The sequence below is a fragment of the Macaca fascicularis genome, chromosome 2 (assembly GCF_037993035.2).
Source record: "Macaca fascicularis isolate 582-1 chromosome 2, T2T-MFA8v1.1".
Taxonomy (NCBI): Eukaryota; Metazoa; Chordata; class Mammalia; order Primates; family Cercopithecidae; genus Macaca; species Macaca fascicularis.
Genome location: NC_088376.1, coordinates 120,970,376 through 120,998,188, shown reverse-complemented (window position 1 = coordinate 120,998,188; position 27,813 = coordinate 120,970,376). Strand labels below are relative to the sequence as shown.

General features: G+C 39.2%; 1 protein-coding gene across 50 annotated transcripts in view; it reads right to left on the bottom strand.

Annotated features, from left to right (window-relative positions):
• Nucleotides 1-27,813, bottom strand: part of SLMAP (sarcolemma associated protein) — a 178,529-nt gene that overhangs the window by 6,831 nt on the left and 143,885 nt on the right. For 31 of the 50 annotated variants that reach the window (XM_065540826.1, XM_065540829.1, XM_005547460.4 and 28 more), the window contains 7 exons: nucleotides 26,963-27,043; nucleotides 26,615-26,674; nucleotides 15,592-15,714; nucleotides 14,452-14,526; nucleotides 10,659-10,979; nucleotides 10,087-10,204; nucleotides 5,243-5,414 (listed from right to left, as the gene is read on the bottom strand). In XM_065540826.1, coding sequence (XP_065396898.1) covers nucleotides 5,243-5,414; nucleotides 10,087-10,204; nucleotides 10,659-10,979; nucleotides 14,452-14,526; nucleotides 15,592-15,714; nucleotides 26,615-26,674; nucleotides 26,963-27,043 — 950 coding nt within the window. Of the gene's footprint in view, nucleotides 1-5,242; nucleotides 5,415-10,086; nucleotides 10,205-10,658; nucleotides 10,980-14,451; nucleotides 14,527-15,591; nucleotides 15,715-26,614; nucleotides 26,675-26,962; nucleotides 27,044-27,182; nucleotides 27,308-27,813 lie in introns of all 50 variants that reach the window. The other 19 variants (XM_045386006.2, XM_045386010.2, XM_074032580.1 and 16 more) reach the window with 3 other exon arrangements.

The following is a 27,813-nucleotide window of genomic DNA, read 5'->3' as shown; positions in this document are numbered from 1 at the left end:
TTTTAATATAAAGGATCACTTTTCCCACCAAGTGAATTATAGGAAAAAAGGAAAATTTCAAACTGAGCAAAAGAGCAGGTGAAGAAAAATTCCATAGCCAACGTTAGGAAGCCTGAGTTTATATCCTGGTAAGGAGTGTCAGCCAAACTATTTCAGTCTTGAAGTAAAAAGTATTAATTCCCTATAGGTTTCCCTTTACCCAGCATTACTGGGTATTAAAGTGTTCTGGATAAGTGAATTTTCTAGGCAGATGAAGCAAAGAAATGTATCTGAAGTACCCACCACTATGATTGGGAAATTTCTATTTCTCCACTTAAAACAGGCATCGGCTGTGCACGGTTGCTCACATCTGTAATTCCAGCACTTTGGGAGGCCAAGGTGGGCGGATCACTTGAGGTCAGGAGTTCGAGACTAGCCTGGCCAACGTGGCAAAACCCCATCTCTACTAAAAATACAAAATTAGCCAGGCATGGTGGCACATGCCTGTAATCCCAGCTACTTGGGAGGCTGAGGCTGGAGAATCGCTTGAACCCGGGAGGTGGAGGTTGCAGTGAGCTGATATTGCACCACTGCACTCTAGCCTGGGCAATAAGAGTAAAACTCCATCATCTCAAAAAACAAAACAAAACAAAAAAAACTTAGGTTATCAACTAAAAGTCATTTAAAAAAATCCGTTTCTGGTAGACATTTTATTTTTATTTTATGTATTTATTTTTTGAGACGGAGTCTAGCTCTGTCACGCAGGCTGGAGTGGAGCGGTGCGATCTCAGCTCATTGAAACCACTGCCTCCCAGGTTGAAGTGATTCTCCTATCTCAGCCTCCTGAGTAGCTGGGATTACGGGCACCTGCCGCCACGTCTGGCTATGTTTTGTACTTTTAGTAGAAACGGAGTTTCACCATGTTGGCCAGGCTGGTCTTGAACTCCTGGCCTAGGGTGATCTGCCTGCTTTGGTCTCCCAAAGTGCTGGGATGACAGGCATGAGTCACCATGCCCCACCTGTTTCTGGTAGAAGTTTTTAAATAGCAAAACTTGCCATTTTCTGCTCTGGAAAACAATTTACTGTATATACTTTGACTTTCACATAGAGTCACATCCTTTTAAAGACCATCTGCCTTTTAAAGGTGAGACCAATATGAAACATAATATGGCTTACCCCTACTTTAAATGGTGCCTGGAGGCTGAAATTCTAGACTGGTTCCACTTCTAGATACTACATCTTACACACAAGCTGGGCTCACAGTCAAAGAGCAGAGATTGTTCTGCTACTGGCTGTGCCTTTGTCTCCACTTCCACTACCTCACTCTGCCATCTGTCTCTTTTTTTAGACGGAGTCTCACTCTGTCACCCAGGCTGGAGTGCAGTGGTATGATCCTGGCTCACTGCAACCTCCGCCTCCTGGGTTCAAGGGATACTTGTGCCTCAGTCCCCGGTACAGCTGGGCTTACAAGCATGCACCACTATGCCTGGCTAATTTTTTTGTATTTTTATTACAGATGGGGTTTCACCTTGTTGGCCAGGCTGGTCTCGAATGCCTGACCACCTCAGTCTCCCAAAATGCTGGGATTACAGGCGTGAATCACCGCACCTGGCCCTATTCTGCCATCTCTGAAGGTTTTAGAAGGAAGATGGACAAGGATTGAATATAAAATAGATATACCATGGGCAAAGTATACCAGAAAGGTTCCTCCTTGTCCCTAAAGGTAGTTTATGAGGGTAGAAAGTTTCCAGTTCCTCTCTACCTATATCCCAGAAATTCTTCAGTAAAGGAAACCTTTATATGCTTCTGAAAAATGTAAATACCTTGGAATTACTAATTAGGAGCCCATCATCATGCTCAACAAAGATAAATATTAAGAAGGAATGTAAATGTATAAAAACATTAGACAGGAGAGATGGGGCTTAGGGTCAACATAGAGGTCACCAGAAAAAGAGAAGAAAGATATGGGTACAGAGAGGGAAGTAAAATATGAAAGACACTCCCTGTTACCTAACAACATTCCCACAACAAGCCTGGATAGTATGCCAGAGAATGAACTAAAGGAGTACAATTCACGGGCTTTATGACAGCTTTCTTCAGTTGATGTGAAGATCTGTGGACTTCCTTCCAGAAGGCAGAAGATTACTGGCATATTGCCAAGACAAAGTCACTGTACCTACACTAGTTTCTGCAAATTGGAACATGATAAATTCTCAATAACCCATGATCTGATTCTTAACAGGGACCAATAAAGAATAAGGAAAGAGTGCTTTGTTGACAAGTTTTCTCTTACTTTCCTTTTCCACCATTCTTACTTCCAGTCTGCCCTGTGTACCAAAGCACTTATTTCTCCATTCCAGGAGTTGTGAAGCAGAGCCACAGGAAGGCAGCTCAACCAGGGGGATCCTGTTGTTCACCTCCAGCATGTGAAGGGGTGGCAAGGACTCTGGCCCCACGGCAAGAAGGTAAAGCCAAATAACTCTCTTGAGTCAGTCTTTATAGGGTGGACTATGTGCTCAATGTTTTATGAATTTTTTTTTTTTTGAGACAGAGTTTCGTTCTTGTTGCCTAGGCTGGAGTGCAATGGCGCGATCTCGGCTCACCACAACCTCCACCTCCTGGATTCAAAGCGATTCTCCTGTCTCAGCCTCCTGAGTAGCTGGGATTACAGGCGCATACCATCAAGCCCGGCTAATTTTTGTATTTTTAGTATAGACGGGGTTTCATCATATTGGTCAGGCTGGTCTTGAACTCCCAACCTCAGGTGATCTGCCCACCTTGGCCTCCCAAAGTGCTGGGATTACAGGAGTGAGCCACTGTGACTGGCCTATAAATTCTTAAATTATAGATATTCCTACTAAATTAAAATATAGTGACGCTTTCTAAAGTCAAATGTAAAGATGATACATCATTATTTTCTTTTAATACTGAGGATTAAGATTTACTTTTTTTTTTTTTTTTCCTGAGATGGAGTTTTGCTCTTGTTGCCCAGGCTGGAGTCCAATGGCTGGAGTGCAATCTCAGCTCACTGCAACCTCCGCCCCCGGGGTTCAAGCAATTCTCCTGTCTCAGCCTCCTGAGTAGCTGGGATTACAGGCGCATGCCATCATGCCCGGCTAATTTTTGTATTTTTAGTATAGACGGGGTTTCATCATATTGGTCAGGCTGGTCTTGACCTCAGGTGAGCTGCCCGCCTCGGCCTCCCAAAGTGCTGGGATTATAGGCATGAGCCATGGCGCCCAGACAAGATTTACTTTTTGCATGTACTTTTTCTTTGTTTAATATTCATATAAAAGTCGCCACATATATAAATTTCAATTTGTACAACAAAGGTCACCTACTGCAGCCTTGCTTGGCTATCATTTTTGCTCCATCTTGCTTTCTAACTCTGAGGTGACAAATGAGCTTGGTCCTGATTAAGAGGGAAATATCACACAATATTACCAACACCTTTGGTTCTTCTTCATAAAAAGAATCGTATCTGGGCTTGCTTAGCTTGTAATATTTTAGTCTGTTACAGTGCTGAAAATACATAATTGGATACTGTGCATATTAAGCATGATTCTATGAGAGAAAGGAGAACAAAGGGGAAATGTTGAAGGGAAATATATGTGCATTAATAAAAGGCAATAATTCATTTGCAGTGGATTACACAGAGATAAGAACCACATTAAAGAACATTTTAGTTATAGTATACAGCTATAACTAAACTGTAGTATATAGTATCCAACATGTTAACATCTGGACAAACAGAAAGAGAGCAATTTCACATTACAAAGGAGTGTGATGACTACACATCATTTCACAATGGAAAACAGTGAACAAGAAAATAGAAAAGAAACATACTGACAAGATCAGACATATTTTTAAATGTGCTGCATTTAATGCAATCCAAGACTATCAACAATTTAGATGCTGTGACAACATGCCACTGCCATTTGTGGAAACAGTTAAAGCATTTTGCACCGATTACTCAGTGACCAAAAACAGGCAAACAAATAATGCAACAAAATGGCTAATGCATTCATAGTAACATACAACAGAATAATCTTCCAACCACAGCATTCTTCCCAGAGTTTGAAAGAACTATGGCATATGGACTGGAAGGACACAAAGTGCTTACAGTATTAAATACTAAGATATTTACTTTGGACAAAATTTGTGTTCCAACCAAATAAAATGAGATTTCTTCTAAAACACGTATCTTTAGTAAGGTAAAAACGAACACATTACAAAATCAATATGTCCACAAGAAAATAAAAAATGTTACAGTATTTCTTTTCATTAGGAACAAACATGAAGACAGAAGAACAATCATTGCCAAATTCAGGACACTACAAGGAAAGAAAAGTGCAAAGAAAAACTGCATTGATTAAGCAGATCTTCTAGAAACAACTTTGGGAAAGTTCATTATTAAAGACAAAGAGTTGTCTTCAACTTCCTTCTAATTCATAAAGAATCCTTTTAAGAAAGTCTACAACTGGGGTGGTCCCTGATCTGTAGATCAAGTTGTATCAGGCTTCTCCATTCCCCGAGCTGGCCAGGAGTTAATGCAGGGAGTGGTATGAGGCCAGCAGGACTGAAGGCAGCTCTTACTGCCCTGCTGTCAACTTCAAGGCTTTGGGAAGTGAAAAACACCTCTCTTGCTCAGGAAGAAATTGGGTAGGGTTTCTGTTCCAAAGTTAATTGTTATGATTTCAACACAAGTTTTTAAAAAGCCACTCAATTTAAGGTTTTAAGCAGAATGACACGAAAAGTGAGCATGCACATTTATGAGTAAGGTGAAAAGGGGGTGGCAGAAGAAAGTAAAAGGCCACAGAACATGTGTTTGGCTGGCTGCCTGGCTATGAGGTGAATTTTAAGTAACTTTTCAGGCCATATTTACCTGAGGGGTTCAGATAGCATTAGAGTATGGCCTCAGTTTGCTTTCCAAAAGTATGCTAAGTTACATACGATACTCTCTTTGAAAGTTAAATAGATCAAGAGACCTGGGACAAAGCGTTTCTCATATAATTAACTGGTAGAGAAAAATTAAAATGTAGTTTTGTATATTGTATTTTTGACACCAACCCTACTGAAGAATTCTCTATAAATGGACCATGATACACAGCTAGAAATCACCAAGCAGAGAGGTTCCAAGTATCAATTTTGTGATAGGTAATGTGACTTCTGCTTCCCTTTAATTCTAACTAGCATGGATATCTGATTTGCTTTTGGCTTTAAGTCCAACCATAATTGGGCTCATAATGTCTTTTCGCTTTACCTCTTTCTGTACATCCTTTGCTTGGTTTTCAGCCTTACTGAGAAGAGTTTTTAAGTCAGCTGAATCCCGAAGATGCTGTTCTTTTAAGGATCCGACTTGATTCTCAAGTTCTTTCCTGGACATTTGAAGGATGCTGAGATCACTGGTAAGCTCTAAACTCTGCTTCTGAGAACTGCAATATAAATATTGACAGATAGTTATTCACAGGTAGAAACTGGACACAGAAGGAAGTCCAGTTTCTTATACATTTCACTAGAAGGGATAGAGTGGATTTCAGAGAAAAAAAAGAAAAGTATAAAAAAGAATGAAATATTTTCATTCAATAAGCAAAAACCATCAAAACACTAAAAAATTACAAGCTTAAAGGTGTGTCCCATCAAGTATACACAAAGGTTGAAATTTTAAAAACAGAAATAGGAGGTAATTAACTGTATATTTTGTTGTATCAAATTGTATTAATTTCATCATAAAAAGATTCAGTATAGGTCTTCTACAGGAAAAGAACACACATATTTCAACAATTTCTTGTAAGTTTAAATACTTGACAAATAGAATGGGGGTCAGAAACTTAAAGCTTAGGAGTCACTGCTAATTCAAGTAAAGATAAACCTGTTCAAATGAGAAGACATACCAAATTGAGAAAAGAGCATAAGACAAAGAAGTAGGAGGCTGAGTTCTACACCCCGAGCTCTGCCACTATTTAGCTGGGGGATGTTAAGCAAGTCACTTAACTGGTACATTTCATTTTCAGAATAAACACTTTCTGAGCTCTTAGACCTATACAAGATACCATGTAATATATACATAACTAACACAACGAGAGTCTCAGTGCCCTTCACTGCCAAGTAACAGGATTGAATCATTAACTTCTGAGGCTATTCCCAAGGTTAATAAATTCTATGATTACCTTTGTGTTTTTTGAGACAGCGTTTCACTCTTGTTGCCCAGGCTGGAGTGCAATGGCGTGATCTCAGCTCATTGCAACCTCCACCTCCCGGGTTCAAGCGATTTTCCTGCCTCAGCCTCCCGAGTAGCTGGGATTACAGGCACGCGCCACCATGGCCGGCTAATTTTATATTTTTAGTAGTGACAGAGTTTCTCCATGTTGGTCAGGCTGGTCTCAAACTCCTGACCTCAGGTGATCTGCCCGCCTTGGCTCCCAGAGTGCTGAGATTACAGGCGTTGAGCCACCACAGTCTCTATGATCACTTTTATAACTTGATGTTAAAAAAATCTGACTTACAACATACGCGGAAAACAGCTTGATATGTGTGAACAGAAATTCTGTCTTCAATTCCTTCTTTCACAGCCCAGACAACAGAGAATAAAAGGTCTGCACAGTATAGCTGTGTTAGGGAATTTGGCTCCCATAAATAGCTAAAGGAGTATAAGGTTTTCAAGGTGACAGTTTTACATCTTTCAGAATGGATCATTCAAGAATCAGACTCACTACTGTAACTGAACTACTACAGAGTCTGAATCCCATTTTGATTGTACACTTCACAGATTCTTTGGGGTGGGTCTGATGTTGTCAAGTCAATACAGCTAGCAATTAAATGGCACATAAGACGCTGTAAAGGAAGACTAGCTTCTAAATACTACTTAAATGCTGGGGAGGCTTATCAAGCAAATTTAGGGCATCAGAAAAGTTTAAGAAAAAGAATTAGGCTGGGTGCAATGGCTCACACCTGTAATCCCAGCACTTTGGGAGGCCGAGACGGGCGGATCACGAGATCAAGAGATCGAGACCATCCTGGCTAACATGGTGAAACCCCATCTCTACTAAAAATACAAAAAAATTAGCCGGGTGTGGTGGTGGGCACCTGTAGTCCCAGCTACTCCGGAGGCTGAGGCAGGAGAATGGCGTGAACCCAGGAGGTGGAGCTGGCAGTGATCGCGCCACTGCCCTCTAACCTGGCCCTGGACGACAGAGCGAGACTCCGTCTCAAAAAAAAAAAAAAAAAAAAACAGAATTAATCTGCCTTAAATACTTTATGTGAGTTTAGGTAGATGATCTGACCAATGACTTATCGGCCCCTTTCTGGGGCCTAATGTTTTTAAACCATATGCTTCTACTCACTAGTAGTTTGTAGGCTTGCTTCTCAACACTTAAAATTTGAAAAAATTGAAAACAGTATTTAAGAGTCTGCTAGATTCCAATTAATCACATCTTAAAAATAAGGGATCTAGCCTAAATCTTTAAAATATCAATAATTTTGGCCGAGGGCAGTAGCTCACGCCTGTAATCCCAGCACTTTGGGAGGCCAAGGTCAGGAGTTTGAGACCAGCCTGACCAACATGGTGAAACCCCCTCTCTACCAGAAATACAAAAATTAGCCAGGCATGGTGGCACACATCTATAATCCCAGCTACTCAGGAGGCTGAGGCAGGAGAATTGCTTGAACCCAGGAGGCGGAGGCTGCAGTGAGCCAAGATTGTGTCACTGCACTCCAGCCTGGGCAAGAGATTAAGACTCTGTCTCAAAAATAAATAAATAAATAAATAAATAAATTCAAAACAACAAGATAAGCAACAGTGGCAATCAAACAATGGTATTTCTTGCTTGATAGATTATTAAACTAAATGGATTTATTAGGATCTTAATGTATTCTAAATGTAAAGAACTTGGGTATCTGTATCATAATCTTATACACACTTCATACCAAACAATTTGTTCAAATGTGCTGTTATACAGATAATCAATTCATTCCTCAATTTCTTTCTTTTTTTTTTTTTTTTTAAGATAGAGTCTTGCTCTGTTGCCCAGGTTGGGGTGCTGTGGTGTGATCACAGCTCACTACCTTTGACCTCCTGGGCTTAAGTGATCATGTTGCTTCAGCCGCCTGGGTAGCTGGGATCACAGGAGCGTGTCATTCCACCCAGCCTCCTTAATTTTATATATAGTCCAGGTGTGGTGGCTTACACCTGTAATCCCAGCAGTTTGGGAGGCCAACGCGGGTAGATCACTTGAGGTCAGGAGCTCGAGACCAGGCTGGTCAACAGAGTGAAACTTCATCTCTACTAAAAATACAAAAAAAAGTCAGCCAGGCGTGGTGGTGCATGCCTGTAACCCCAGCTACTTGGGAGGCTGAGGCAGGACAATTGCTTGAACCAGGGAGGCGGAGGTTGCAGTGAGCTGAGATCATGCCACTGCACTCCAGCCTGGGCAACTGAATGTGACTCTGCCTCAAAAAAAAAAAAAAAAAAAAAATTTATGAGCCGAGCGCGGTGGCTCATGCCTGTAATCCCAGCACTTTGGGAGGCCAAGGTGGGCAGATCACCTGAGGTCAGGAGTTCGAGACCAGTCTGACAACATGGAGAAACCCCGTCTCTACTAAAAATACAAAATTAGGTGGACATGGTGGCATGTGCCTGTAATCCAAGTTACTCAGGAGGCTGAGGCAGGAGAATCGCTTGACCCCAGCAGGTAGAGGTTGCGGTGAGCTGAGATCGTGCCACTAATCTCTAGCCTGGGCCAAAAGAGCAAAACTCCATCTCAAAATAAATAAATAAATTTATGTATATAGATATATATGAGATATGTATAGATCTCATATATATTTCATATATGATATATATCATATACATATATTTATAGTTTTGACCTTTATTTTGTCCCATTCATATTTTGGATTTGCTTTTACAAAGTTTTTTATGTCTTATAAACAATGTAAAACATTTGTTTTTATTTTTATTTATGTTTTCTTGAGACAGGGACTGGCTCTGTTGCCCAGGCTAGACTACAGAGGTGTGATCATGGCTTATTGCAGTCCCCACCTCCTGGGCTCAAGTAATCCTCCCACCTCAGCCTCCTGAGTAGCTGGGACTATAGGCACTTGCCACCAGGCCAGGTTAATTTGTTGTAGTTTTTGAAGAGATGGAGTTTCATAATGTTGTCCACACCAGTTGGAATAAACCCATTTTAAACTTAAATATGGCATATTGTGGTGGTAAAATAGGACTTCACTAAATTTGCTGGAATAAATCTAATGCATTCACTGATTTGCTTGTCAAGTATTAGATACTAGAAAGATTTAACTGGTTTCAGAGGATTAATGGTCTTATTTTTATTACTCTTCATATAACACTATTTGAAATTCAGAAGATTATATCTTTCAGTAGCACAAATTCCTTTTTTATTTTTTTGGTTTGTTTGATATAGGGTTTGGCTCTGTCACCCAGGTTGGAGTGCAGTGGCATGATCGTGGCTCATTGCAGCCTTGACCTCCTGGGCCCAAGCAATCCTCCCACCTTAGCCTTCCAAGTAGCTGGGACTATAAGCACGCACCACTATGCCCAGTACATCTTTGTATTTTTTTGTAGGGACAGGGTTTTGCCACATTGTCCAGGCTGATCTTGAATTCTCAGGCTCAAGCGATCCTCCTACCTCAGCCTCCCAAAATGTTGGCATTATAGGTGTGAACCATTGCACCCAGCCTTATAAATTCTTCATTGCAGTCACTTCCTGATCACCCTTACTAAAAGAAGAGATCATTGGTGTGAAAGAAAAGCAACTGATATTTGAAATTTATTAGTTTACAGGGCAAGTTCAACTATGAATTACAGACTTTTGTTGTTTGTTCAGGGTTTCTTTGGGACATTTAATGAATCTATATTCCGTGAGTACAAGGAAAGGACATGCAGGATAATGGTGGTGGCAGGAAAAAAAAAAAAAAAAGCTGAAGTATTTATTCAGTATGGTTAACCTGCCAAATAACCAAATAGAGATGGGCCGAACATTTGCTCCTGTAAAGTATTTAAGTAATAAAATTAAATTTAATTTAGATGAAAATTTAAGATAAAGAAATATTTCATATCTGAAAAAACAGAGAGTTCTTGCATACTTGTGCAATTCTTTTTCTTGCCGTTGCAGTTCTGATGATAGCAAAACATTTTCCCTTTTTAGAGAATGGCATTCAGTTTCCAATGCATTCCATTCTTTTCTCAACTTCTCTAGTTCACCTAAAATAGTCCCAAAACATATTTGTTAATATAGAAATACAACTTCTATAATATTTCAAAGGATAAAGGAAAAGATTTCAGAGAAGAACATACTTTTTTGCCCCCTTAAAAGCACGTAGATTTTACATGGTTAATTATTTGATTTCTGTTGCTTTGCATGTATACCTCAAGGACAGCTATCAGCTCGTACTTGAACAACAGTATTTTTTTCCACTTAACTTTTATAAGACAAGCAATTTTTAACAATTTTAAAATAAAATATAAAACCATAAAAAAAATAAGTTTAAGTAAACTTGCAGACCTGAAAATACATTTTTAGCTCTGATTTAAAAACACTGGTTTATACAACTGATAGCTAACAAAGAAAAAAAAAACCTGCATTTTTTTTAAAAAACAAGTTACAAAGTTATCATTGTCAAAAGTTAAGAGCTTTACTTAAAATACATTTACTCACCTTGCAACCTTGTTGCTTCCTCTCTCTGCTGGTCCTCACACTGTTGACATCTAAGCTGAAAACTGTTTTGCAGACTTGTGATTTCTTTCTCATATTCAGACGCTGCTTTCCGCCACCGCTCAAGCTCAGCTCTCACCTTCTTAAGCTCTTGTTGTAAAGAAGCAATGTCAGTGTCCCGCTCAGAGGCAGCCTTTTCTGCTGCTTGATGAAGGAGCAAAATTTCATCTCGGGCACTAAGCAATTCATCTCTAGTACTTGTGATTTCACTGTCCTTCTCCTCCCGGAGATTCTCAATATCGATGTGTAACCTCTGCAACTGGGCTGCAAAAGTATATCCATCATTTTCTTGGCCCATTAGGATTAGGAATAAAAGAATAATCCATACAGGATTGTACCTAATGCATAGCCTGGGTTATCAGAGCTGCTGCTTTTGATTCAAGTGTATAAACAATCCACGTTTGATGCAGAAAGTGTCAAAATACAGATAGCAAAGAGGAAAAAAAACCAAAGTGATCTTTATCTCCCCAACACACAGAAAATTACTTCTGACATTCCTTCTAGATTTTTTCCTATGCATTTATACACATATATAAACAAACATTAAACAGGGAGTGATCAAAATATATTCAGTGTTGCCTATTCTTCTGTTGATGAAACTCTTTCAACACAAAATAGTTATAGTATATGTAACTTACTTGCCCAACCCTTTATTTTTGACATTTTAGGCTGTTCAGTGTTTAAACACTATATACTTATTTTTATTTTTTTTAGGGTGAAACCTATGTGTAGAATAGATTGGTCAAATGGTAAGCAATAAACAGTTGATACTCTTGATTCATTTTTCTGTTCAAATGTCAATTCTTTAAAGAGGCCTTTTCTGATGACTCATCTGAAAAACAGCTCACTGTCATTCTCTGGCTCTTTACTCTGATTTATTTTCCTTTGAAGTCCTTATTGGACATCATAGTCTCTATTAATTTGCTTATTGTTTAACTTTTCTACTGAACTGTATACCTCATGTAGGGCATTTGTTTTGCTCACAGCTGTAAACAATCAAGAATTATTGGTTGAATTAATGAGTTAATAAAATTAATACTGCCTCACTGAAGGGTTATATATATATTTAAAATACCTGGTTTTGTGCTCATGACCCAAACTGGAAACCATTTGTATAAAATCAAACTTGGCACAGAACAAGAAAACTAATCTTGGTTACCATATTATAAGGAAATTATAGATTTAAAAAGTTCCAAAGGAAAACAATTAATTATAAGAGGATTTAGGGGTGGGAGAAAGGGAGGTTGCTACGTAAGTAAACATTAAGATATTAGACTTTCTAAATTTGTAGGAAGAATTGAGAGGTAACAAGTTTGGAATCTGAAAGGGCACAGTGGCCAGAGAAGATGATCATGATTTGTTGATACAGTAGTGAAATACACATGCTGGCACCAGGGGGCACTCAATGATGCAAGACAGGTTTAAAACAAAAGGCAGCACTATGTCACAGAACCTTTAGGAAAAATTGCCTCTACACAGTCTAGGATGAAAATAGAGAATCAAATCAGATTTATGTAAATTAATGGATAATAACATTAAACTACAATAGGAGTTTTAAGAGCTTTCAATTTAAAAACATATATGACATACCCTAGAAATTCTAATTTGACCAAAATAAAATTCTAATTTTAAATAACTCAAAAGTTCCACTCAAAAAATAAGACCCCAAAGACTAATTTTTCTCTGAAATATTTTTGGGCAAGTATCTTGGGACTCATACAACGACTCTCCTTTCTCTTCTTAATAGTGATTACTTGTCTATTTAATTTCTTCCCCACCTATCTCTCAAGCTAAAATTTTAAAACAACATCGGCTCCTTCTTTGACAAGAAAGCAAATTAATTTTACTTTAGGAATTTTATAATGGCATGGGAAAGGAAGACCTCTCCTGGGGTATCATACAATCTCCTCATAATATACCAGGAGCTCCAGCTTGAAGTAAACACTCGACAGGCAGGGGTTTTTCTGGAAATTTCTGTAATGAACCTGCAATAGCTCAGACGAAGAAACAGCAAAATGGTGATAAGAAGAACAGCCATTATCAAAGAAAATCAGTGCAGAGACTATTATCCTATTCCATGTGATATATAATTGTTCTTGAGGCCGGGCGTGGTGGCCCATGCCTGTAATCTCAGCACTTTGGGAGGCCGAGGTGGGTGGATCACAAGGTTAGGAGTTTGAGACCAGCCTGGCCAATATGGTGAAACCCCATCTCTACTAAAAATACAAAAATTAGCTGGGTGTAGTGGCGTGCACCTGTAGTCCCAGCTGCTCTGGAGGCAGGAGAATCACTTGAACCCAGGAGGTGGAAGTTGCAGTGAGCCGAGATCGCACCATTGCACTCCAGCCTGGGCAACAGAGCAAGACTACGTCTCAAAAAACAAACAAACAAAAATTTTCTTGAAATACAAGTGTGTTCTGAGCATCAGATGTCAGTATACCTACACCAGCCATCAATATATACACATACCAGCTAGCTCAAAGTGCTGATGCACAGAGTAGCTCAAACAGATTTCCTATCCAAAGGCCCCCTGTAGGAACTCACAACATAACCCAGAAAATGACAGTCTTACCAACTGCGAATCTTCCCCTCTGCTTTTTCCATTCTAAGTGTCTAATATGGGAGTACTGGACAATCTTCCCTTGAATTTTCTTAATAAATAAATAGGCCAGGCGCAGTGGCTCACACCTATAATCCCAGCACTTTGGGAGGCCGAGATGGGCGGATCACCTGAGGTTGGGAGTTTGAGACCAGTCTGACCAACATGGAGAAACCCCCTCTCTACTAAAAATACAAAATCAGCCAGGCGTGGTGGTGCATGTCTGTAACCCCAGGAGGCTGAGGCAGGAGAACTGCTTGAACCTGGGAGGCGGAGGTTGCGGTGAGCTGAGTTCGCGCCATTGCACTCCAGCCTGGGCAACAGGAGCGAAACTGTCTCATAAATAAATAAATAAAGCAAGCTCCACCAAGAGCCGTGTTGAAATGTGAGGTTCTAGAGAATCAAAGCCATGAAAAATGGGGACTCTCGGCCGGGCGCGGTGGCTCAAGCCTGTAATCCCAGCACTTTGGGAGGCCGAGACGGGTGGATCACGAGGTCAGGAGATCGAGACCAGCCTGGCTAACACGGTGAAACCCCGTCTCTACTAAAAAATACAAAAAACTAGCCGGGCGAGGTGGCGGGCGCCTGTAGTCCCAGCTACTCGGGAGGCTGAGGCAGGAGAATGGCGTAAACCTGGGAGGCGGAGCTTGCAGTGAGCTGAGATCCAGCCACTGCCCTCCAGCCTGGGCGACAGAGCGAGACTCCGTCTCAAGAAAAAAAAAGAAAAAAAGAAAAATGGGGACTCTCTGCCTTCTTACTTCCTATTCCATTTTTTTTTTTTTTCCTGAGATAGAGTCTTGCTCTGTCACCCAGGCTAGAGTGCAGTGGTGTAATCTCAGCTCACTGAAACCTCCACCCCAGGTTCAAGCGATTCTCCTGTCTCAGTCTCCCAAGTAGCTGAGATTACAGGCATGCACCACCATGCCCAGCTAATTTTTGTATTTTTAGTAGAGACAGGGGGGGTCAGCATGTTGGCCACGCTGCTCTCGAATTCCTGACCTCAGGTGATCTACCCTTCTCGGCCTCCCAAATGCTGGGATTACAGGCATGAGCCACTGTGCCTGGCCTCCGTTCCTTTTGAATCACTAAAAACACACACACAATAACAATCTCAAAGAGCTTTGGGGTCTTCCGTACCTTGAAGAACCTGTATTTGTTTAGTGGATTCCTCAACTTGATTTCGATAGGCTTTTCTTTCTTCTTCCAAAAGAGCTAAAAGTAAAAACACAGTATCTATTAATAGTTTTGTGAATTAATGAAAGTACCCAGAGTTGAGCAGCTGAAAATTTCTTTTAAAACTCTCTCCTAAAAGATTATTGAAAGAAACAAAAGTTAGGCAGTATTAGCAGTATTAGCAGTTAGTTTAAAGATTTTAGGAGTACAGGACTGTAGTAAGTAATAAATCTATTCAACTGAGTAGTGGAGTTTTCTGGACCTGGTATCACCAAGATAATATGTGCTTTTCTTAACACGAGAAACAGTCTTGATAATTGTTAATCGGCATTTTGAATTTAATTTTTTTAAAAGACTTAAAATTCTCATATTTACTGTCAAGCACATAGTAAACACTAAACTAAATAATTGCTGTTAACTAAATATTTTTTCATTGTAATTTAATATATTAGCCTGGATCCTCCAAAAGGTTCAAGTTAAGTGAATACCAATTCTAATTTCTTTGAGAAGCAGGAAAGGAAAGAAGTAGTAACAAGAAGTTCCTAGTTCCCTCCTGGGATGTAAATCTTCCTACTGGGCAGGAAAGCCATCTTGGAGAGCATAAGGACTCCATAGGTCATTCCCTTTCTCATTTTAAGACTCTTTGAGATACTAATTGTCTGCAACCAGGTAGTTACTGTGAATGGTACAGAAATGTAAGCTCTGGGGAACTGCACAGACTCCACTGGCTTATGACCTACAGATAAGTGAGCTACTAGAAAAGAACGTGGCTAGGACATTAGCTAACATTAGGCGTAACGAAAATTTAGAAATTTGAGTTTTCCTTCTGTTGTACTTAATATGCAATTAACTATTAAGATCTTTCAGTTAGTAAAGATCTTACTTGATTTTCACATCAACAGTGTGAAGGTAGAGCAACTGTAACTCCCCTCATTTTACTGACCTGAAACACAAGTTTAGAGAGGTCAAGTAAATATACCAAGATCACATATCTCATAAAGTTGTGAATCTGGAACATGCCTCTGGACTCCAAGTTTGGGGCCATCCAATTATATCGTGCTGCCTCCACACATCCCTAAAGAACCAAAGTAATCTTGATCTCACCTTGAAGTTCAAAGCATTTTTGTTTACTTGTTCTAGCTAGCTCCTGGGCTTCAATCAATTCCTTTCGAAGATGCTGTATTTCTTGCTTTGCCTCAATTTCTGACTGCGCACCCTGCAAGTCATCTGACAAAAACATGTTTATTTTAAAAGCAAGAGTTAGTATCACACTATAATCTCTACAATAAAAGACTGGTAATCTCTTTCATGTTTGCACATGCATAAACAACACAGAAAAACTGAGTTAAATAAAACTTGGAAGCAAATTACAGTAAGCATTTTAGTAATTGGGAAAAAATACAAATACAGTTACATATATTAGTAATCATGGTGATGGCAATATAAAACATACATTAACATAAATTATATATTCACAATTTTAGCATAAAAATAATGACAGTGATAGATTATAACTCATTGCTTATTAAGACTTGAAATTCAGTGAGATGAGCAAAATGCTATTCTTCATCAATTTTGAAATTTATTGATACTAGTCAGAAAAAATTCACTTGGAACTTAACTGGATATGGAAAACAACAAGAAACTTTTCTTCAAGAAACAGCTAAATTTTAGCACAATTACCCTAGCTGTGGAACACAAAATAAAAACTAGGCTGAAAGCTCTACTGAGCTTACTTTGTCATCACCATTTCCCCAATACACACATATAACAATGTCTGGGCTGGGCGTGGTGTGGCTCACGCCTGTAATCCCAGCACTTTGGGAGGCCGAGGCGGGCAGATCACGAGGTCAGGAGATTGAGACCATCCTGGCTAATACGTTGAAACCCCGTTTCTACTAAAAATACAAAAAATTAGCCTGGTGTGGTGGCAGGCGCCAGTAGTCCCAGCTACTTGCGAGGCTGAGGCAGGAGAATTGCTTGAACCCAGGAGGCGGAGGTTGCAGTGAGCCGAGATCGTGCCACTGCACTCCAGCCTGGGCAACAGAGCAAGACTTCATCTCAAAAAAACAAAAACAAAAACACCCCAACAATAACAACAAAAATCTGCTGAATATATTAAATGATGTAACCTAAGTGGTTTTACTGAAATAAATTAAATCTAGCATTCTATTTCAAATATGCCCCTTCCCCTAACCTCTTTCCTCTCCAATCACTCTGCTCCTTTTTAATTGTATTAAAATCTTCTGCTACTGAACTCTGCCTGAAATAAATATATCATCAGGTAAGCCATATTCTTCTAGTGATATGTAAATATCACCTTGGTTTGTAAGTACCTCAGCATAAGAACTTCAATCCATCAAAAAAGAGCTAAGAATAACTTTCACAATACAATTACAATAGGTTTTGGAAATTCATATTTATAGACTATATCCTATTTTTCTCTCTAGAAAAATTGTATTCTGGCCTAGCAGCGGTTCATGCCTGTAATCCTAGCACTCTGGGAGGCTGAGGCAGGCAGATCACTTGAGGTCAGGAGTTTGAGACCAGCCTGGGCAACATGGCAAAACCCTGTCTCTAGGAAAAATACTAAAAATCAGTTGGGCGTGGTGGTGTGCGCCTGTAATCCCAGCTACTAGGGAGGCTGAGGCATGAGAATCACTTGAACCTGGGAGGCAGAGATAGCAGTGAGCCAAGATCGCGCCACTACACTCCAGCCTGGGCGACAGAGAGCGACTGTGTCTCCAAAAAAAAAAAAGAAAGAAAAAAATTTGATTCTGGGTTCATCTACTCTAGTCAACCTATCAATTCTTCCTTCAAAAGGTCTTTTGGCCAGGGAAGGTGTATGTACAGAGAGAGATTTTTCCAGTGGCATAGACACTGTTGCATTAGCTACAAAACTTTTCTCACAGCTCTTTCGACACTATCTACTGGAGTCTGCAAAGGTCCTGGCCCCTGTTTCTGGATTTGTCATTATATAGGATAATGCTCTTTTTTTTTTTTTTTTTTTAAGGGAGTATTTAGGAGAGAAGCGTCATGATGCCTGCACCTTACATTCAAGTAGTTTGACAAAAACATCGATATTAATTCCTTGAGTGGATATTTTCCTTGCTCTGTGATCAAGTTTTTCAACCTCAGTGCTACTGACATTTTGGGCTGAATAAACTCTTTGCTGTGGGACTACCCTATGAATTGTAGGATGTTTAGTAGTTTTCCTGGTCAGATATTGTCAAATGTCTCCTGGGAGGTAAAATGTCCTGTGTTGAGGACTATTGCTATATGTTAATAATTTGATAATCAAAAAAAAAATTCATACACAGGTTTCTTTTCTACAAAAGCACTGGCTATTAATTCTGAAACAACTTTCTGTGTATTGTAAAAAGGTTCAAATAAATACATTGTAGATAAATGCAGCCACTTTTCTCACTGTTGAAGAAGAGAATTACAGATATGAAAATAGGTAAGATAGAATTAATCCTCTGGGCCAGGCACAGTTGCTCACACCTGTAATCCCAGTACTTTGGGAGGCCAAGGCAGGCAGATCTCTTGAGGTTAAGAGTTCGAAACCAGCCTAGGCAACATGGTAAAACCCTATCTCTACTAAAAATATGAAAATTAACTGGGTTTGGTGATGCACACCTGTAGTCCCAGCTACTCGGGAGGCTGAGACAGGAGAATCGCTTGAACCCAGGAGGCTGAGGCTGCAGTGAGCTGAGATCACACCACTGCACTCCAGCCTGGACGACAGAGTGAGACTCTGTATCAAAAAAAAAAAAAAAAAAAAAAAGGATTAATCCTCTGGTGTAGGGTATGAACTCGAATAGATTTGGAGAAATATATAGAAATAAATATAGATATGTGTACAACTGCATACACACACAAAAACACACACACACACTTCTTAAGTCTGTCCACTGAGTGAGCCCAGAAGCAATTATACACCAGTAGCTGTGGGGACACCAAACATTTAGATCCTGGTTTCTCTTTTTTTGAGACAGGGTGTTGCTCTGTTGCCCAGGCTAGAGTGCAGTGGTGCCATCACAGTTCACTGCAGTCACAACTTGACCTCCTGGGCTCAAGCTATCCCCCTTCCTCAGCCTCCCTGAGTAGCTGGGACCACAGGCATGTGCCACCACGCCCAGCAAAATTTTTAATTTTTTGTAGAGATGGGGTCTTGCTGTGTTGCACCACAGCTGAATAAATTCTCTGCTGTGGGACTACCCTATGAATTGTAGGATGTTTAGTAGTTTTCCTGGTCTCTATTCACTAGAGTCAGTACCCCCCTCTACCCCGCCCCACATCCCAGGTCACAACAACTAAAATGTCTCCAGATATTGCCAATGTCTCCTGGAAGATAAACTCAAACTTCTGGGCTTAAGAGATCCTCGGCCTCCCAAAGTGCTAGGATTATAGGTATGAGCTACCATGCTGGGCCATGTCATAAAGAACATTACTGAGACAACTGTCAAAATGTGAACAGGTATTTGGATTCGAGAATAGTAATGTACCCATGTTAATTTCTTAATTTTGAGAATTGTATGGTGATTACATAAGATAAATAAGAAATGTATACTGAGGTATTTAAGCATAAAGGCTATCATGTCTGCAACTGATTCTTCATTTTGTTTTCTTTTGTTTCAAGATGGGGTCTGCTGTTGGCCAGGCTGGAGCGCAGTGTCACAATGTCTGCTCACTGCAGGCTCTACCTCCTGGGCTCAAGCAATTCTCACACCTCAGCCTCAAGAATGGCTCGGACTACAGGCATGCACCACTGTGCCTGGCTAAGATCTGTAGTTTTTGGTAGAGTCAGGGTCTCACTGTGTTGCCCAGGCTGGTCTTGAACACAGTGTTTGATCATAGAAGTGGAGACACTGACCAAAAATCTTTACAAATTAAGCTTAATAAACACAGACATAATAATCTGACTATATTCAAACTAATCGAATAGTTAGTGTGCAGATCCTCTTTCTAGAAAACCGAGTACCATTTTTTAAAAAAATCAAAGATTTAATGAGCAATTCTTTTTGTGCAAAGGCTGATCAAGGGCTCATTGTATTTTATATGGTTGTGTGGGAAAATGCATTATTAGTTTATTGTGGCTTGGGTCCATTCTCATGGTGCCTCGTTTTTGTCCTAGAAATGGAGTTTCTATATCAATCTGTTTCACAACCTTGGGGAGTCTTGTGATGAATACTGGTGGAAAAGTGTTTAGATGAATATAAATGAAAGCCTTATTAAGCCAAATTCATTTTATTTAGACATGCAAGTCACATGGAAATAAATGTTATTTAGGAGTAATGTAAGTTGTAAAGATTAACAGAATCTGTTTTTCCTTAACATAAATTGTATATCTTTAGAACTGCCTGGTGAATAGTCTAGGCCAGGGCCCAGTTTTTTCTCAGACTAAGGCTAAATCCTGTAAATTCACACAATAAATGAACTGACAGACTACCTACCTACATCATATCCTAAATTAAATTTGGTGTCACCAAATATCTTCAAAAGAGTGACTGAAGATTCAATTTAAACTCTGACCTTTGCTCAGCTAAACTTTGACACTGATCCACCTGGTAAAAGGCCAAATCAAAGATTTTTTTCCCAAGTTCTATTTTGCATGTGCATGCTTGTGGAAAGCTGATCTAGCCATAACATATGGCATGTCATCAACTGATAGAAGTGACCTGGCAAGTGGATGTGTCCTCTTTCCATCACCATCACTCTTACCTTCAGAATGTCTAGTCATTGAAGGCTTGGTTGATGAGAACAACCTTCACAATGCAGGAAGATCATCTTTCCATTGTGGATATGTGTGGCCATGTCAAATAGTCTAAGGTAGCAGCCTCTTATGTCAATTCTTACTCCTTTGCCACTCTTTCTGAACTGCCAGGTTCCTTCTCAACAGCCGGATCTTTTACTTTCCCCATTGTTCTTTTCTTTCACTAGAAAGTCCCTCTGCTACCACTGTTCACCCCTGTGCAGAGAATTTCCAAAACTGGTTCCTACCTCTGTCTATAGCCTATAGATATCTCTCAGGTCAATAAAACATCTGAGAAATAAATGAAAATGACTTGTCGGTTCTAGTTTCTGTTCTGCACATCCAGCTGCATCTCCAGTTCCTAGGGTGACCATATAAAACTGGGACAGCTTTGAATATGAGAGACAGCACTTTTGATAATTATGCTGGGACAACAGGCATAAATGGTCCCAGGCAAACCCATGGTCACTCTTCCTGTTTAGCATGTGCCAAATTAAAACCATCACAGCCACCACCAGGACACCTTTTCTTCCAGAAATAAATATTTCTTAATTTTCACTCAGTCAGGGTCAAATGCTGGGGTTATAGCTGACTTCCATCTCTCTCCCATATTTAGTGTCTCAGGCCAATGGATTCTAGATAAGATTACCAAGGGAGAGATAAAAGATAAGAATAACAGGGCCCCAAGTGAGTTTTCTTACCTGAAACTGCCACAGTAATTATCCTAGTTCAGACTCTCAAATGATTAAGCCTCTTGACTGCCTTACTTGTAGCCTCTATCTACTTCAGTTCATTCAATAAACCTCCCCAAAATACAGATCTGATCATATCATTGCTGTGCTCAGAAGCCACTGAATTGTTATAATGATCACTCTATCTTATAAAACACTCAAAGGATTATGTGAACAAACTTTAATTATACCTATCAATCCTCAAACCAAACCCATATGATCTAGCTTGTGATTTTTAATATTTCCTTTTTCTAAGGTATTTTTATCTACTCTTCTTGTAATCCTACCCATTTAAAAATATTTTATAGATGTAAATATAAAAAAATCTAAAAAATCTTTAAGACAAGACCAAAAAGAAAGAATATCTATAATACTATGATCACACTGGAAAAAAATGAGCAATTTCTTAATTGTTTGATATCCAGTCAGTATTAAAATTTTCCATTGTCCCAAATTTATTTTACAGTTGAATTGTTCGAATGAAGATTCATACAAGGTTCATACATTGTATTTAGTTGACATCTCTTTTTCTTTTTTTTTTTTTTTTTTTGAGATGGAGTCTCACTGTGTCACCCAGGCTGGAGTGTGGTGGCATGATGTCAGCTCACTGCAACCTCTGCCTCTCGGGTTCAAGCGATTTTCCTGCCTCAGCCTCCCAAGTAGCTGGGATTACAGGTGTGCGACACCGTGCCCAGCTAACTTTTTAATATTGTTTGTAGAGACAGGGTTTCATCATGATGGCCAAGCTGGTTTCAAACTCCTGACCTCAAGTGATCCGCCCACCTTGGCCTCTCAAAATGCTAGGATTACAGGGGTGAGCCACCACCACGCCCGGCCGACATATCTCTTAAATCTCTTTTAATTTATAGGATTTCCCCCATCCCCTTTCCTTTTTTTCCCCTTCTAATTTAATTACTAAAGAAACTGGGTTGTGTGTCCTATAGAATCTTCCACATTCTGGATTTTGCTGGTTGTATCCCCATCACATCATTCAGGATACGTCCCTAGTTCTTTGTATGTCCTGCAAATTGGCAATTGAAGTGAGAGTCTTGATCAGATTTAGGTTTAGCTTTTTTTTTTTTTTTAATCACTGAATATACAAGGTAAGACACACTATTTATACAGTCATCTCAAATGACTCTTGTCCCATGAAACTCAAAATGCCTTTCTTCCCCATCCTCCAAAACAAACAAACAAACAAACAAACAAACAAAAAAACCCTGGACATTCTCTTTTCTTTGACTCCTGATGGCAACAACCACCAATAATTAGCTTATCATCTATACCTCTCTGTGTGGTAAATGCGGGAGGGAGTAAGTTTCCCTGTGGGGTCCTCGAGGATCACTCCAGTATAGCTGTGGGAATTATACTTGGAGAGGCAAATGAAATTAAAGGATTTATTATACTCAAAGGTCCTAGAGAGGAAGGCAAGGTACACTATGCAGGGAACCATAAGGGAGGAGGGCAAAGAATGGGCTCAGCCAAACAGGTATAATTGATAGAGCGAGGACCTGTAGGCAAATGCTTGTATTGGGGGTCAGGATACACAAACAAAAAGGATGAGGTGATTTTGTTAAATTTCACCAGGCCACTGTCAGGGAAGGATATGAAGGGAACTTGTGGCAGGGACCAGCCTTATCATACTGGTGCATCTGGTTGCCAGGGCAGAGTGTTCACAGCCTGTTTGTGGGGAAGTTGAGGCATAAGGAAAATACAAAGTTTTAAAAAATGTACTATCACTAATTTGACTTAAAATTCCTTAAATCCCAAGGACAGATTTTTGCTTTTGTTTTTGAGAGTCTTGCTCTGTCACTGAAGCTAGAGTGTAGTGGCACGATCTGGGCTGACTGCAATCTCTGCCTTCTGGGCTCAAGTGATCCTCCCACCTCAGCCTTCTGAGTGGCTGAGACTATAGGCATGCACCACCATGCCTGGCTAATTTTTGTAGAGATGGGGTTTTGCCATGTTGCCCAGGCTGGCCTCAAACTCCTGGGCTCAAGTGATCAGGCTGCCTCAGCCTCCCAAAGTGTTGGGAATACAGGCATGAGCCACCATGTCCGGCCCGACAGTCTTATTAGACTTTAAAACCACTGCAGTCCCTGGCAACGTTCCCCAAATAGAGCAAATTTGCAACAGACATGATTTGAAGTGAATTCCAATTTTTAAAAAATGTTTCATGAGAGACGGTTTCAAGCATACAGAAAACATGGCTTGATCAACTTATTTCTCATTTAAAAGTAACATAGATAGAAATGATTACTATATCAGGGAAAAGGTACTACTGCTATCATCATTTTATCTCACAATGAATGTTTATTATTATTTTCCTTGTCCTAGCTAATGTGACAAGTCATACACAATAATTCTAAATAAAAAGATTGGCTATTTTGTAAAAAGGGGGAAAAAAACTTGAAAATAATGGTTCAGGATGTCAGGCACAGAGTTTGAATGAGGAAAATAAAGAGGCTACTTATATGTAGCTTCTTTATATAGCTCTAAAGGTCAACACTGTGCTCTAGTAATTTATACTTTTAAGAGAAAATTATGTCAGTCTATTGAACCTAATTATACAGATACAAACCATAACCACACATAATCAAGCATAACATAAATGTTTCTAAAAAGTACCACTGATACATCATTTTTAAGAATCTGTAAAACTCTTACAAGAGAAACTTATACAAAAGAAAAATAATGACCATAAAGAGCTATGATAATTATCTCATGGAGACGCTTCTAAAATATGCCTCCTTCTACCTAGGTGATTTTTCTTTACATCCAATCACTGACTTAACAGTCTGTTCTTAAAATCAAGCTGAGAGAGAAAGAAACAAAGTGAAAGAGTAAACAAGTCGGGTAGGGTGGTGCATGCCTGTAGTCCCAGCTACTTGGGAGGCTGAGATGGGAGGCTGAGGTGAGAGGAACGCTTGAGCTCAGAAGTACAAGACCAACCTGAGCAACTTAGCAAGATCCCGTTTCTAAAAACAAAACAAAATAAAATAAGTAAAAAAATTCATAAAAATAAAATCAAGCCACAAAATCTTTCAGCAGGTATTTATAAAGATCCTACTTCATTAACAAAAAAGTTGGCAATCATACAGAAATGTAAAGAAAAGTTTTAGAAGTTCTTTTACCTTAACGTAAAGCAAGATTAGGGAAACTCTGACCCATCTTCATCAATGGCACCTGAAGCAATTACTAACAGCATCTGCACACAGGCCCCCCACTCCACATGCATCTTGTATTTTCCAGTCTTCTTCCTACATCTTCCCCCCTTCCTTGAGTCTGACTTCCCAGGCTATATGGTGAGTACTTTTATAGATACTGTTTGGTGGTACTCATGGATTAAAAATATTTTTTTCCTGATTATCTGGCAAGTGACAAACAAATAAATGCATTACTAAGTAGAAAAAATCCATCACAAACAAATCCTTCTTCCTAAATACCGTGGGAAATAATTTTAAAACTCCACAATCTTATTCAATTAATATGGAGTTACTCAGAGTCCTTCAACAGATAGGACTGCTTTTATCAATCACCATCATCATCATGATCAGTGTCTTCATTATGGTGGTTAACATTTTATGTTCCCAACACCATGGTAAGTGTGGTCCATGCATACTCTTTCATTCAATTTTCACAATAATCCTATAAAGTTGATTTTTGCCAGCCTAATACATGAAAAAGCCCTGAACCACAGAGGGGTTAAGCAATTTGTCAAGGACACATTACAAATAAATGGCAAACCTATGATTGAACCCAGAGTTCTTTGGCTCTTAGCTTTGCGGCTAGTGTTACTTTCCTAATGCTCTTGTGGCTTTATAATTTTAATGTAAGAAGTCCATTATCAATTAATTCATCAATATCTGAGTTTTACTGAATACCTGCATTGTGGTAGGCAATGGGATAAAAATCAAATCTAAAACAGACTGACAAAAATCACAAAGGCACTAATAATAGTTGAATATAATTAACACAATCATAAACACTATAGTCAGTCTTAACTTGGCTATTGAAAAGATTTCTGGGAACACTGAATGGCTGTACCAAAATATCTCATGTACCCCATAAATATATACACCTACTATGTACCTATAAAAATAAAAAAAAGAAAAAAAAAGAAAAAAAGATTTCTGGGAGAGTTCTGTAGTGCAAAAGACCATAAAGAGGGCTACTTTTGTTTGGGTGTGTTCATTACTCATTTACCTCCCTTCTTTTTCCTCCACGTTCCCATAAAGGCCCATAGGGTAGGGCATTCTTTCAGTATCAGTAACTACATTTTACACAATAATGGTATTGCATTTTTGAGATGAGAGTTCTGGACCATACCAACATTAACTTGTATTTTTTATTATGACATTAGAAAAAAGGCATGCCTTATCAACACCAAAGATCACCTAAGAAGAGTACAAATCAGTAAGAGTGCTCCTTCCTTATATAATCCCAAAGTTCGGGGACTGGACAAGAAGATTCCCTATTAGTCCAGCCAGAAAAATAGGCACTTCCACAAAGAGAAATTTCCACAGGCTGCTACTGTCACTTTGATCCCAGAGAGCTGCCTCGTATTAGTACACCACTACCAACATTTTTAATTAACCCATTGGGCTGAACTTACAAGATATGTCAATTTTTCTTGTGTACAATAAGGTAACATAAAAGAGACTAAATGTTGACAATTTTCCAGTAAACCATCCCCAAGGAACTTTATTTTAAAAACATTTTTATAAATGCTGATTTATTTTCTACCCACTTTATTCTAAACAAGTAAATATCAAGAAATAAATGTACTTCCTATTTAGAGGTGAGACAAAGAGTTCATGCATTGCTTATCTTATCAACATCTAAAATATCTTTCTTTCTTTCTTTTTTTTTTTTTTTGAGACAGAGTTTTGCTCTTATTGCCCAGGCTGGAGTGCAATGGCATGACCTCGGCTCATCGCAACTTCTGCCTCCTGCGTTCAAACGATTCTCCTGCCTCAGTCTCCCTAGGAGCTGAGATTACAGGCATGCACCACCATGGCTGGCTAATCTGGTATTTTTAGTAGAGACAGGGTTTCTCCATGTTGCTCAGGCTCGTCTCGAACTCCTGACCTCAGGTGATCCGCCTGCCTCGGCCTCCCAAAGTGCTGGGATTACAGGTGTGAGCCACCACGCCTGGCCATCTATCTAAAATTTCTTAGCCCAAAATTTCTAGAAGAGTGTCATAAGAACCTGGGGATATTTACTAGAAGATGAAGAACACCAGAAAATAAGGAAATTTACAACTGCTACCATATGATAACAGAGCAAACTGGTGAGTCTTTCAAGAGAATTAAGATTTTCACCTTATTCTAATTATGTTAAAAGTGCTAATAAATTCGTATTAGAGATACAAGGGTAAACAAAAAACACAGCTGCATTTCATATTCTATCACTTAACACTTTGTCCCTTATAATCTGGACTGATCCAAATTATTCGACATTGTTTGAAATATTGGGTATAAACACCAAAACTTCAAATTTTTAGTTCCTGCTACTTTACAGAACCCATCTTAATCTCTCAACTAAAAATGAAAACTTCACATAATATCTAGAACAGATTTTATGGCAAAGGGTGATTTGATACCCTGGTTTACGATGTAATAAAAACATATTAAAGTACCTTTTAAAAGGGACACTTTGGCAAGAGGCTCATTTAGGTCTTGTTCATCCATTTGGGCGTCTACAGAGAGGAAAAAAATAAGTATATAATTACAGACAGTATTCAGATCTATCAGCAAGCTATTGTTATCAAAATAAACAACCGGAATTGACACAGCTATTATATTTGGGTAGTTGAAAGTAGTTTTAACAAAATATCCAACATTCAAAGGGGATGACTTGATAAATGGAAGTGTTTTTTTTTTTTTTTTCCGCCAAACGCAAACTTTGAAATCTCCACTCACATTAACCTATACACCTAAACTGCCATTAACAGCTGCAGGTCTGTAAACATGAGGTTAAAACTCACCTGTAGTGTCGTCACTGCTTTTTTCCTTGCTTGGACTCAGAGTATCTGATAAATCAGATTCTTTCGCTCTTGTCTGATTTTCTACCAAGAAAAAAATAAACGTAAAATCTTATTACAGTTAAATATCTTATATCAATAAAACTGCTTCAGGCTATGAATGCTCAAAATCTACAGGTATGCAAAGTACTTTTAAAAGAGGTCAGGTCACTGAATCTCTTACTTCTTCACCACCCTTGTCCAAAACGGAATACTGGTTATTACACGTAGCTCATATTAAATTATAATGTGGATGATGTCTGCTTTGCTGAGGGCTGGGGCTTTTGTTCAAGGTTGTCCACTTGCCAACTGGAAACAAAAACGAAGCAAGCTTTGCTAAAGTATTCAAAGAACTGCAACAAATATAGTACAATTCCCAAGACAATGTGGACACTGTATAAAGATGATTAAAGGAGAAGGCTCTGTTACATAAAAACACGAGTAAGAAGGCTGCCTTAGTAAGATTTTACTCAAATAAAACCCTTAAAAAAAAAAAGATTAGTTCTTATAAAAAAAGTGCCATTTAAAATAAGAAAATTAACAGTCTTTTATTTCTAAAGATAACTGTCCCTGAATCACAGTAAGAAAAAATTTTTTCTTTTTGGAGACAGGGTCTTGCTCTGTTGTCCAGGCTGGAGGGCAGTGGGACAAACAGCTCACTATAACCTTGACCTCCTGGGCTCAAAGGATCCTCCTGCCTCAATCTCCCGAGCAGCTGGGACTTCAGGACCATGCCACTATACCCAGCTATCTTTTTAATATTTTTAGTAGAGATGAGGTCTTGCTATGTTGCCTATGCTGGTCTCAAACTCCTG